Genomic DNA, 13,098 nt, shown 5'->3' on the forward strand with positions numbered 1-13,098 from the left:
GTGTGCAGTGCTCTCTAGTGACGTTTTGAGGGTCGGAATGGAAACAGTTTATGTCCAAGATGCGAGGGGTCCGTAAATATTTTCCCTGCCCTCTTTTTGACTGGTTCAGTCTACAGGTCCTCAATAGAAGGCAGGTTGGCAGCAATTGTTTTTTCTTCTGCAGTTCTGAGTCTCCTCTGAAATCTGTGTTGGTCTTGTTGGGTTTCAGAACCGAACCAGACAGTGATGGAGGTGCAGATGATGGACTCAATGATTCCTCTGTAGAACTGTATCAGCAGCTCCTTGGGCAGTTTGAGCTTCCTGAGTTGGCACAGAAAGAATCACAGCATTCGATGGGATCTCGGAGGTCATCTAGTCTAACCCCCTGCTCGAACAGGAGATCCTATCGTACCATTTCAGACAACTTGACCATCCAGTCCATGGGTAGGCAAAGTTGGCTCTTCTATGACATGTGGACTTCAACTCCCAGAATTCCTGAGCTAGCATGATTGGCTCAGGAATTCTGGGAGTTGAAGTCCACAATTCATAGAAGAGCCAACATTGCCTACCCCTGGTCCAGTCTCTTTTGGGGGAAGCCTGCAGCGTTATCCGCAACTTCTCAAGGCATACTTAGCCTTTAGGTTCGCACGCAGCCCTTCCCACGTAACGCAAAAACTGCTATTAGAGAGTTGCGCATTTTTCGCATGATTTCTACCGGGGGCGGCAGCTTTTTAAAAACACGCGGCCCCGGAAACAGCCTATCTGCTCAACGGAGACGACACCTTTCTCTTGCTCTATGAGACTTCACAGCCACAGGGATGACGAGACCACCATAGAGTGCCGCCATCAAGAAAGTCTCTTGCCAGCGGCCGTGTGTGCTACCACTTCTTCAAGGCCGGCCAGAACCCGCCGCCTATAGGACAAAGGTTCCGCCGCGGCCGGAAGTGAGGCGGGGGAAAGACTGGCGAACGGAAGAGAGCTCAGGCCGCTGAACGGAAATCGTGCGGCTGAGGGGAAACGAAGCGGCTTCGAGTGACGGAGCGAGGAGGATGAACAACAAATTTGACGCGTGAGTGAGTCGGGACCCCGCGGCGTTGCGAGACAGGGCCGCGGGGGAGAGCTTCGCGTCGGCCTCCCGATCGGGCGGTGGGTGGGGGCGGACGACCACCGCGGCGCGTGCGCAGTTGGTTCCCAAAGCGGGTGAGAGGGGAGGGAAAATTGAAGGTTTCGCTTCACCACCGGTGGAGCCCCTGACAGGCTAGTCCTCATTGCCTAAAGCCGGCAGGAATGTCAAAGTAGCTATTTCCGAAATGTGTGTGTGTATGTGTGTGAAGGAGGGGGGGGGGGAAGATACAGGTAGTACTCGACTTACGTCCACCACAGAGCCCCACATTTCTGTGGGGAAAGGAGTCATTTGCCAAGTGAGCCTTGCCTCATGTTACGACCTTCCTTTCTTGACACGGTCGTTAAGCAAATCACCGCAAGTTGATAAGATAGCAATCCGGGTTGTGAAGGGGATCTCACTTCTCCTTTGACTTGGCTTATCAGCAGGTCACACGAAACATGGGTCATCAATATGGCCACAAATGGCATGCATGGTTTTTAACTGTTGGTTTTAAATCGTTTTTAAATTGTTCTGATAGAGATTTTAATTTAGAAACATAGAAACATAGAAGATTGACGGCAGAAAAAGACCTCCTGGTCCATCTAGTCTGCCCTTGTACTACTTCCTGTATTTTATCTTAGGATGGATATACAGTATGTTTATCCCAGGCATGTTTAAATTCAGTTACTGTGGATTTATCAACCACCTCTGCTGGAAGTTTGTTCCAAGAATCTACTACTCTTTCAGTCAAATAATATTTTCTCAAGTTGCTTCTGATCTTTCCCCCAACTAGCCTCAGATTGTGTCCCCTTGTTCTTGTGTTCACTTGTTCTTGTGTTCACTATTAAAAACACTTCCCTCCTGAACCTTATTTAACCCTTTAACATATTTAAATGTTTCGATCATGTCCCCCCTTTCCCTTCTGTCCTCCAGACTAGACAGATTGAGTTCATTAAGTCTTTCCTGATAAGTTTTATGCTTAAGACCTTCCACCATTTTTGTAGCCCATCTTTGGACCTGTTCAATTTGATCAATATCTTTTTGAGGGGGAGGTCTCCAGAACAGGACACAGTATTCCAAATGTGGTCTCACCAGCGCTCTATCCAGCGGGATCACAATCGCCCTCTTCCTGCTTGTTATACCTCTAGCTATGCAGCCAAGCATTCTACTTGCTTTTCCAATCGCCTGACTACAATATTACACTGTATATTTCTTCCTTTTCTTTTTTCTTTTGGTTGTGAGCCAGACTCCGGCATACAAGTTGAATAAATAAATAAAATAAATAAATAAATAAATAAACAACCACGGGTGAAAAGCACAAACCAGTCGCTGAGTGCCTAGATTCTGATCACATGACCACGGGGATGCTGCAAAGATTATAACTGTAGAGAAATGGTCATAAGTCACCTTTTTATCCCCAGTGTCGTGGTCATGTTGGTCATAAGGCAAACTGATGTTAGTTGAGGACTTAATCTGTACTGAGGTCAAATCATAGCCCCTCCTCCCCAGGAACCATAAGAACATAAGAAGAGCCATGCTGAATCGGGCCAAAACCCATCAAGTCCACCGTTCTGTGTCATACAGTGGCCCACCAATTGTTCATGGGGATCTTGAGCGGAAATGCAAAACTCTCCCTTTTCTTTGACCCCCAACAAATGGTACCCAAGGGAATCCTGCCTGCCTCAACCAACATAGAGGTGGCACTTGGACATCTGTTTCAATAACCACCGATACACTTGGCATCCCTGAATCTGTCTAATCATGCTTTGAAGCTATCCAGGCTGATAGCTGTCACGACCTCTTCTGGGAGTGAATAATAATAATAATAATAATAATAATAATAATTATTATTATTATTATTATTATTATTATTATTATTATTATTATTATTTATTAGATTTGTATGCCGCCCCTCTCCGGAGACTCAGAGCGGCTTATGACAACAATACATAGTACAAATCTAATGGTTAAAAAAGGACAGTTTAAAACCCTTATTATAAAAACAGCCATGCATCCCAAACAAACCATACATAAAATGAAACGGTCCGGGGGAATCAATTTCCTCATGCCTGACGGCAGAGATGGGTTTTGAGAAGTTTGCGAAAGGCAAGGAGGGTGGAGGCAGTTCTGATCTCCGGAGGGAGTTGGTTCCAGAGGGTTGGGGCCACCATAGAGAAGGCTCTTCCCCTGGGCCCCGCTAGACGACATTGTTTCGTCGAATTCTCTAAACCAATGACAATGAATCCTCAGAAGGGAGAGCACCAGGAAATTGGTCACCACACTACAAGAAAGACATTGAAACTATAGAGAAAGTGCAGAAGAGAGCAACCAGGATGATGAGGAGACTGGAAACTATAACATACAAAGAGTGGTTGCAGGAATTGGGCATGGCTAGTCTGGCAAAGAGAAGGACCAGGGAGACACGAGAGCAATCTTCCAATACTTGAGGGGCTATCACAGAGAGGAGGGGTCAGGATATTTTCCAAGGCACCAGAATGCCAGACAAGGAATAACGGGTGGAAGCTGACCAAGGAGAGATTCAACCTGGAAATAAGGAAGAACTTTCTGACGGTGAGAGCGATCAACCAGTGGAACAGAAGTTGCCTGCAGATGTTGCAGAGCTCCAACACTTGAGATCTTCAAGAAGAAACTGGCATCTGTTTGAAAAGGTGTAGGGTCTCCTGCTTGAGCCCCCAGGGGGTTGGAATAGATGACTTACAAGGTCCCTTCCAGGTCCAGTAATCTGTAATTTGTAATATTTAAGGCCCTGCTTGATTTCATCTCATTCCCATCAGCAAGTCCACAAATATCCTGTTCTGCTTAACAGACGATCCAGTGTTGGTCACTGGAAAAGTTTACTACTACTGTACTTCCTGGAGGAAAAACATAGTCCAGTTGCCTTTTGAAAAAATACTTTTGGGACAGCTCTGCTGTTTCCTGGTGGTCGCCTTTCTAAGCAAACGAAAAGTCCTGGCCTTTTAGAGGTCAGTTGAGGACCAAGTACAGGTAGTCCTCAACTTACAACCACAAATGAGCCGAGGTGGCGCAGTGGGTAGAGTGCAGAACTGCAGGCCACTAAAGCTGACTGCTAGATCTGCAAGTCAGTGGTTCAAATCTCATCACCGGCTCAAGGTTGACTCAGCCTTCCATCCTTCCGAGGTGGGTAAAATGAGAACCCGGATTATGGGGGCAATAGGCTGGCTCTGTTAAAAAGTGCTATTGCAAACATGTTGTAAGCCGCCCTGAGTCTAAGGAGAAGGACAGCATAAAAAAAATAGAATGAATGAATGAATGAATGAATAAATAAATAAATAAATAAAGCCCAAAATTTATGTTGCTAAGTGAGAAATTTGTTAAGTGGGCATCTTAAGTGCTTTTACAACTTCTCTTGCCCCATTTGCTGAACAAATCACTGTAGTTTTTAAATTAGTAACCTGGTTATTCTGGCTTCCCATTGACTTTGCTTGTCAGAAGGTTGTAAAAGGGGATCACGTGACCCCAGGAGACTGCAACTGTCATAAATGTGAATCAGTTGTTGAGCATCCAAATGTAGATTGCATGACCCCGTGGATGCTACAATGGTCGTAAGTGTGGGAAAAAATGGCCATAAGTCACTTTCTTGGGTGCTGTTGTAACTTCACATGGTCACTAAGTGAACAGTTGTAAGTCAAGGACCACCTGTGTCAGGGGATGCAAAAGATCTCAAGGCTTTAAAGCAGTGGTTCTCAACCTTTCTAATGCTGTGACCCCTTAATAGAGTTCCTCGTGTCGTGGTGACCCCCAACCATAAGTCTAGTGTCAATTCTCCCAACAGAGCTTTAAGCTGATTGGCAGGAAGGTCAGAGGGACACCCCCACTCTAAACACCTGATTGGTCCGATTGCAAAGACGCCAGAATAGAAGCTTTCGTTCCTAACACTGTGGGAAAATTGTCTTTCCCCACGGTCTTCTTAGGCGACCCCTGTGAAATGGTCGTCCGACCCCCAAAGGGGTCCCGACCCCCAGGTTGAGAACCACTGCTTTAAAGTGAGAAATGGTCAGACAATTTACTGTATTTATGTAATAACACAGCTCCTTTCTTCCTTAAAGCATAACAGAGGCCAAGAAACCTTTTCTTCTTAATAACTATTGTGCATCAAGGAGAGATTTTTATAGCTATGCCTATTGAAACTACTACTTCTACCTAATAATGAAGCCAACTATTCTTTGCAGGTGTTGTTCTACTACTTTATATAGTCCTTTAGATTACTAATAATTGACTTAAGACTGAGGGAAGGTTTTTTTCTGCCTGGCAAAGTATCCTATTTTTTGGCTGTGGAATTCTGGGAGTTAAGGTCCACCAGGTTTAAAGCGGTCAAAGTTGGAGACCTCTGCTTTAAAGTAGATATTTCTTTAATGTTAAATTTCCCATTTTGACCTCCTCCGGCTGTGTTGGACTAGTGTGCCTATTGTCTCTGCGGACTTGCTGATGGGAATGAGATGGAATCAAGCATGGTCTTAAATATTACAGATTGATAGAGTTGGAAGGGACCTTGCAGGTCATCTAGTCCAACCCTTTGCTCAAGCTGGAGTCCCTACACCATTTCAGACACATGGCAGTCCGGTTTCCTCTTGAAGGTCTCAAGTGTTGGAGCTCTCACAACCTCGGCAGGCAAGCTGGTTGATCGTTCTCACCGTCAGAAAGTTTCTCCTTATTTCCAAGTTGAATCTCTCCTTGATCACTTTCCAGCCATTATTCTTTCTCTGACTTTCTGATGCCTTGGAAAATAGCCTGGCCCCCTCCTCTCTGTGGCAGCCCTTCAAATATTGGAAGACTGCTCTCAGGTCTCCCCTGGTCCTTTTCTTCACTAGACTAGCCATGCCCAGTTCCTGCAACCGCTCTTCCTATGTTTTAGTCTCCAGTCCCCTAATCATCCTGTTTGCTCTCCTCTGCACTTTCTCTGGAGTCTCTCGTTTTTGTAGTGTGACCAAAACTGGATGCAGTACTCCAGGTATGGTATAACTAAGGCTTCATAGGGTGGTAATAGTACCTCCCTAGTCCTAGATTGTATCCCTCTATTAATGCATTTTAGGATTGCATTGGCTGTTTTGGCTGCCGCTGCACATTGTTGATTCATATTTAGCTGATTATATTGGGGACTTGGAGCTGTTGATGATGCTCTTTAGTTTTTGTTTTTATAATATACAGACAGTTCTGTCATTTTTAACATAAAATATCCCCAAAGAAGACAGACAAAGGAATGTAAAACTCATAGAAACATAGAAGACTGACGACAGAAAAAGACCTCATGATCCATCTAGTTTGCCCTTATACTATTTTTTGTATTTTATCTTAGGATGGATATATGTTTATCCCAGGCATCTTTAAATTCAGTTACTGTGGATTTACCAACCACGTCTGCTGGAAGTTTGTTCCAAGTATCTACTACTCTTTCAGTAAAATAATATTTTCTCATGTTGCTTTTGATCTTTCCCCCAACTAACTTCAGATTGTGTCCCCTTGTTCTTGTGTTCACTCTCTTATTAAAAACACTTCCCTCCTGAAGTGTGAGTGACATAGGGGAAGGTTTGGTAGGGAAGGTTTGCCTATTTGCCGATGACTCTAAAGTGTGCAATAGGGTTGATATTCCTGGAGGGGGCCTGTAATATGGTAAATGATTTAGCTTTACTAGATAAATGGTCAAAGCAATGGAAACTGCAGTTTAATGTTTCCAAATGTAAAATAATGCACTTGGGGAAAAGGAATCCTCAATCAGTATTGCATTGGCAGTTCTGTGTTAGCAAAAACTTCAGAAGAGAAGGATTTAGGGGTGGTGATTTCTGACAGTCTCAAAATGGGTGAGCAGTGTGGTCGGGCGGTAGGAAAAGCAAGTAGGATGCTTGGCTGCATAGCTAGAGGTATAACAAGCAGGAAGAGGGAGATTGTGATCCCCTTATATAGAGCGCTGGTGAGACCACATTTGGAGTACTGTGTTCAGTTCTGGAGACCTCACCTACAAAAAGATATTGACAAAATTGAAGGGGTCCAAAGACGGGCTACAAGAATGGTGGAAGGTCTTAAGCGTAAAACGTATCAGGAAAGACTTCATGAACTCTTTAATATGATGGTGGGTATTTGGCTTTCATTGCTGGCTGGTGCATCACTTCGGTCTTCTTTATGTTGATAAGGAGACCAAAGTTGTCGCATGTTGCTGCAAAATTATCCACACTGGTTTGCATTTCCTGCTCTGATCCAGCATACAGGGCACAGCCGTCAGCAAAGAGGAGGTCAGGTAGCCCAGTCTCCTTTATCTTGGTGACAGCCTGGAGTCTTCACAGTTTGATCGGTTTCTCATAAATCCTGTATCTCAGGCTAACTCCCGAGGAATTGTTCCAGAAGGCATCTGACAGCATGGCTGAAAACATTATGCTGAACAAGGTCGGTGCTAACATGCACCCTTGCTTGACGCCGTTTGTGACGGAAAAGCCCTCTGAAGCTTCTCCATTGTTCAGCACACGGGCCATCCTACCGTCATGAGATTGATCAGGGTGAATTTATCAGGGCACCTAAATTTTGACAGGATGCGCCACAGGCCTTCACGACTGACGGTGTCAAATGCCTTAGTGACATCTGCGAAGGTGTCGTACAATTCACGATTCTGCTCTTGACACTTCTCTTGGAGTTGTCGGGCTGCGGAGATCATGTCCACAGTGCCACACTTTTTACAGAAACCACACTCTGCTTCAGGTGGTCAGTCAAGCAATTCAGCAACGGCCTGCCAGCGGAGGCTGTGGACTCCCCAACTTTGGACACTTTAAAGAGGAGATTGGACTGCCATTTGGCTGGGGTGATGTAGGATTTCCTGCTCCGGCAGGGGGTTGGACTCGATGACCTGTAAGGTCCCTTTCAACTCTAATAATAAATAAAAATAAAATAAAACTCAATCTGTCTAGTCTGGAGGACACAAGGAAAAGGGGGGACATGATCTAAACATTTAAATATGTTAAAGGGTTAAATAAGGTTCAGGAGGGAAGTGTTTTTAATAGGAAAGTGAACACAAGAACAAGGGGACACAATCTGAAGTTAGTTGGGGAAAAGATCAAAAGCAACATGAGAAAATATTATTTTACTGAAAGAGTAGTAGATCCTTGGAACAAACTTCCAGCAGACGTGGTTGGTAAATCCACAGTAACTGAATTTAAACATGCCTGGGATAAACATATATCCATCCTAAGATAAAATACAGAAAATAGTATAAGGGCAGACTAGATGGACCATGAGGTCTTTTTCTGCCGTCAGTCTTCTATGTTTCTATGAACCTTATTTAACCCTTTGACCCATCTTAAAATAATCTTTTCTTCTTCTTTTTCTTCATAAATTAGGCAAGCTAAGTAGGTAGAACATATACAATAAGGTTTTGTAGAGCTTTATATTTGAGAGCCAGTTTGTCCCAGGGATTAAGTCACCAGACTAGAAACCACAAAGCTGCGAGTTCTAACCTTGCCTTAGGCATGAAAGCCTCCTGGGTGGCTTTGGGCCAGTCCTTTTTCCTCAGCGTGTGAGGTGAGACTTGAGTGACAAACCGGTCAGACAATCCCTGTCACAACCAAAGGATTAGCACTTGGTTAGTTTGCGGAAAAACAATGTGCAAACACTAGATGCTTTGAACAAAATGCCAACCTAGTAACTGTTAGAGATCTCCTGTTGCAGGCTGGAGACCCCTGCTCTAAAGCAACTCAGGAATCCTGTTGGGTTTTTTTTAATATGTAAGGCCATTAGGTAAAGTTTGTATGTTGGTTGGTTGGTTGGTTGGTTGGTTGGTTGGTTGGTTGGTTGGTTGGTTGGTTGGTTGGTTGGTTGGTTGGTTGGTTCCTTCCTTCCTTCCTTCCTTCCTTCCTTCCTTCCTTCCTGCCTTCATTCATTCATTCATTCATTCATTCAATTTTTATGTCACCCACGCCCAAGGGACTCTGGGTGATTCATAACTTAAAAAAACATCCAAAATACTAAGAAAACCTATAAAAACAGTTTAAAAACAATTAAAATAGAACAATAAAACTCATGCATATCATATATGGCCAGATCTCGATGGTTATTATCATCATCAGATCAACAGCCCCAGGCCTGCTGGAAAAGCCAGGTCTTTTTTATTTATTTTATTTATTTATTATTTTTTGGCGGAACACATTTTTTTTAGCCAAACAAGTGACACTGGGTATTATACTTCCTGTAACTTATCCAACCATCCCTACTCTGAACTCAATCACGCAGGCTTTTTTTTTTTTTTCAATCTCAAAGGAGAAGCTATCTTTTTTTTTTCTCCCTTTCTTTTCTTTTTTGCTAGTTTGAAGGATGACGACAGTGGCGATCATGAGCAGAATGAAGAGAACAGCACACAGAAAGATGGTGAGAAGGAAAAAAACGATAAAGACAAACCCCAAAACAGCACTAAGAGGAAGGTACGTTCCTGTCTTTTCTCTGGAGACTAGATCAAGGTACCCCGCTCGAGCGGTTCTCAGAGTGAAATACTCAGAAGATGGTCCCTTCTTACACACGGTGGTCAGTGGCTAAGATGACTGAGCTTGTTGATCAGAAAGGTCGACAGTTCAGCTGTTCGAATCCCTAGTGCTGCGACACGGAGTGAGCTCCTGTGACTTGTGCCAGCTTCTAGCGGCTTGAAAGCATGTAGAAAATGCAAGTAGAAAAATAAGGATCCCCTTTGGTGGGAAAGTAACAGCATTCTATGCGCCTTTGGTGTTTAGTCATGCCAGCCACATGACCACGGAGTCGTCATTAGATAGTGCTGCCTCTTCGGCTTAGAAACTGAGATGAGCACCGCCCCCTAGAGTTGGGAATGACTAGCACAGTGATGGTGAATTCTTTTTTTGCTCAGGTGCCCAAAGGACACACATGTGATAGCAATAGCAATAGCATTTAGACTTATACAGTAGTACCTCTAGATACGAGTTTAATTCGTTCCAGAACGGAGCTCGTATGTCGAACAACTCGTATCTGGAACAAATGGCTTTAGACTTTGTTTTTCCCCTCCGAGATAACCAGAAGCAAGGATTCTAGCGCCACCTAGTGGACGCTCGGCTCGTATCCCGAATTTGAGCTTGGGTCTCGAAAAGAAATTTCTCTCCCCTCGTGGCTCGTAACTTGGAATACTCGCATGTGGAGCAGCTCGTATCTAGAGGTACTACTGTATACTGCTTCACAGTGCCTTACAGCCCTCTCTAAGCGGTTTACAGAGAGTAAGCCTATTGACCCCAACAATCTGGGTCCTCATTTTACTGACTTTGGAAGGGTGGAAGGCTGAGTCAACCTAGAGCCTGCTGAGATTCGATCTGCCAAACTGCTGGCAGCCGGTGATCAGCAGAAGTAACTTGCAGTACTGCACTCTAACCACTGCACCACCGAGGCTCTAATGCAACCATTTAGATTATTACTCACCATGTTTATTTATTAAAGTTTATTAAAAAAAATATTTATTAAAGGCGGACAAAAGTTTGGCGATGACATATGACGTCATCGGGCGGGAAAAACCATGGTATAGGGGGGAAAACTTTAAATTAAATTAATTTCTTTTGAAAAACCATGGTATAGACTTTTCGCGAAGTTCGAACCCATGAAAATCGAGGGAACACTGTATAAGTCTAAGTGCTGTTGCTATTGCAAACTAACTCTGTTCACTGCCACAAGTGGTGTAGGGTTTCCTGCCTAAACAGCGGGTTGGCCTCTCCTGCTCTGTTCTTCTAGTCTCTGTCTTCTAAGTTCAGTCCTGACCAGCTCAAGGTTAACTCAGCCTTCCATCCTTCCAAAGTGGGTAAAAGGAGGATCCAGATTGTTGGGGGCTGGTTCTGTAAACCACTTAGAGAGGGCTGTAAACAGGCAGGGGTTCCCCTTCTGGCCGCTGCCAGTCCACTCTTCTGGACTGTTGTGGACGTGCACCCGGCAGCGCAAGATTCAGTTTCTGCGCATGCGCAGCAAGTGAAATCTCATGCAAGGATGCTCTTGTGCATGAGATTTCACTTGTTTTCGGCGATTTCTTTGTTTCCACGCATGCACAAAATCGCCAAAATCTCGCACGCAAGACTGTCCCCTTGTGAGATTTTGCTGCAACCCATTACTGACTGTAATGCACCATGGAGCAATATATACATTTTAAGTCCTAGTATTACAGTGTTCCCTCGTTTTTCGCGGGGAATGCGTTCCGAGACTGCCCGCGAAAGTTGAATTTTCGCAAAGTAGCGATGCGGAAGTAAATATACTATTTTTGGCTATGAACAGTATCACAAGCCTTCCCTTAACACTTTAAACCCCTAAATTGTAATTTTCCATTCCCTTAGCAACCATTCAGATTATTACTCACCATGTTTATTTATTAAAGTTTATTAAAAAAAATATTTATTAAAGGCAGACGAAAGTTTGGTGATGACATATGACGTCATCCGGTGGGAAAAACCGTGGTATAGGGAAAACCCCCGCAAAGTCTTTTTTAATTAATATTTTTGAAAAACCGTGGTATAGACTTTCCGCGAAGTTTGAACCCGCGAAAATCGAGGGAACACTGTATTGCTATTTTTGATTCCTCCTTTATTAGTTGCACTTCTGGCTTTGCCCGTTCAGGAAATCTAAACAACCAAGCCAAGTTGCTAACTGTGGTTTGCTTTAAAAACCTTCTGTGGTATTTGTCAGATCAACTCTTAAATATGTGAAAGTGTTAAATAAGGTTCAGGAGGGAAGTGTTTTCAATAGGAAAGTGAACACAAGAACAAGGGGCCACAATCTGAGGTCAGTTGGGGGAAAGATCAGAAGCAACATGAGAAAATATTATTTTATCAGCAGACATGGTTGGTAAATCCACAGGAACTGAATTTAAACATGCCTGGCGTAAACATCTATCCATCCTAAGATAAAATACAGGAAATAGTATAAGGGCAAACGAGATGGACCATGAGGTCCTTTTCTGCCGTCAGTCTTCTATGTTTCTAACTCAATTCCATCTGCTTCCTTATGCCAAGATGGGGAAACAAATTCCTCATGGCCTTGCAAGGCTGTTTTCATTTAAAGAGCTGTTCTCCTGCGACCAGAGGCACATAAAGGCGTGTAAGCAAAGTTCGTGAACTGGCCTATGTGCAACCAGCCGCTTTTAAGGAATGGCAAATACCTCTCAGGAGCCTCCTGGCCCTCTGCCAATTTGGGGAAGCTCTAGCAAAGCAGCGGGTGTCGCTAATCTCCGGCTTGAAGCACAGTCAATTTCTGGCAGGCTAAATGGTCTGTTTCGAGCTATTAAGAGAGATGGAATTTCAGGAAGAAAATGAAGCTAAAACTGTGCTAAACCAGCAGGAAATAAGGCAGGTTGCTAATGGTGCAAATGTCTCTTTAGAGAAAGGCGTCAGGATTAATAATGAGTGTTTGAATTTCACCCGCAGGCTGCGGTTCCAGGACCGGCTGAGCACCCTCTGCAGTATAACTACACCTTCTGGTACTCCAGGCGGACACCGGGGAGACCCACCAGCTCTCAGAGTTACGAACAGAACATCAAGCAAATCGGCACCTTTGCCTCTGTGAGTGCATCTCGGTCGCGTGGTTCCAACGAAGCTTTGAATGGGTGGGAGAGCTGTACTAAGAAAAAAACAAATTAAGGGATACTGTGATTGTTTTGGCTGCCACAGTGTAAAAAAAGATGTCGAGACACTAGAAAGGGTGCAAAGAAGAGCAACAAAGAGGATATGAAGAAGGGTGGTGGTGGAATTGGGTATACAGTGGTCCCTTGACTTTCGCGGGGGATACGTTCCAAGACCGCCCCTAAAAGTCAAATTTCCGCGAAGTAGAGACCCTTCCTTCCTTCCCTTCCTTCCTCCCCCTCTTTCCTCCATTCCTTCCTTCCTTCCTCCATTCCCTTCCTTCCTTCCTCCCCCTCCTTCCTCCATTCCTTCCTTCCCCCATTCCTTCCTCCCTTCCTTCCCCCATTCCTTCCTCCCTTCCTTTCTTCCTACCTCCCCCTCCTTCCTCCATTCCTTCCTTCCTCC

General features: G+C 44.4%; 1 protein-coding gene across 4 annotated transcripts in view; it reads left to right on the top strand.

The window, feature by feature from the left end:
• Positions 1-567: 567 nt before the first annotated feature.
• EIF4E2 (eukaryotic translation initiation factor 4E family member 2) overlaps positions 568-13,098 on the top strand; it is a 48,165-nt gene continuing 35,634 nt past the window's right edge. For 2 of the 4 annotated variants that reach the window (XM_070753786.1, XM_070753787.1), the window contains exons 1-3: positions 944-1,048; positions 9,408-9,522; positions 12,499-12,633. In XM_070753786.1, the coding sequence (XP_070609887.1) occupies positions 1,029-1,048; positions 9,408-9,522; positions 12,499-12,633 (270 nt within the window). In that variant the 5' untranslated portion in view covers positions 944-1,028. Of the gene's footprint in view, positions 1,049-9,407; positions 9,523-12,498; positions 12,634-13,098 lie in introns of all 4 variants that reach the window. The other 2 variants (XM_070753789.1, XM_070753788.1) reach the window with 2 other exon arrangements.

This window comes from Erythrolamprus reginae, chromosome 5 (genome assembly GCF_031021105.1).
Source record: "Erythrolamprus reginae isolate rEryReg1 chromosome 5, rEryReg1.hap1, whole genome shotgun sequence".
Classification (NCBI taxonomy): Eukaryota; Metazoa; Chordata; class Lepidosauria; order Squamata; family Dipsadidae; genus Erythrolamprus; species Erythrolamprus reginae.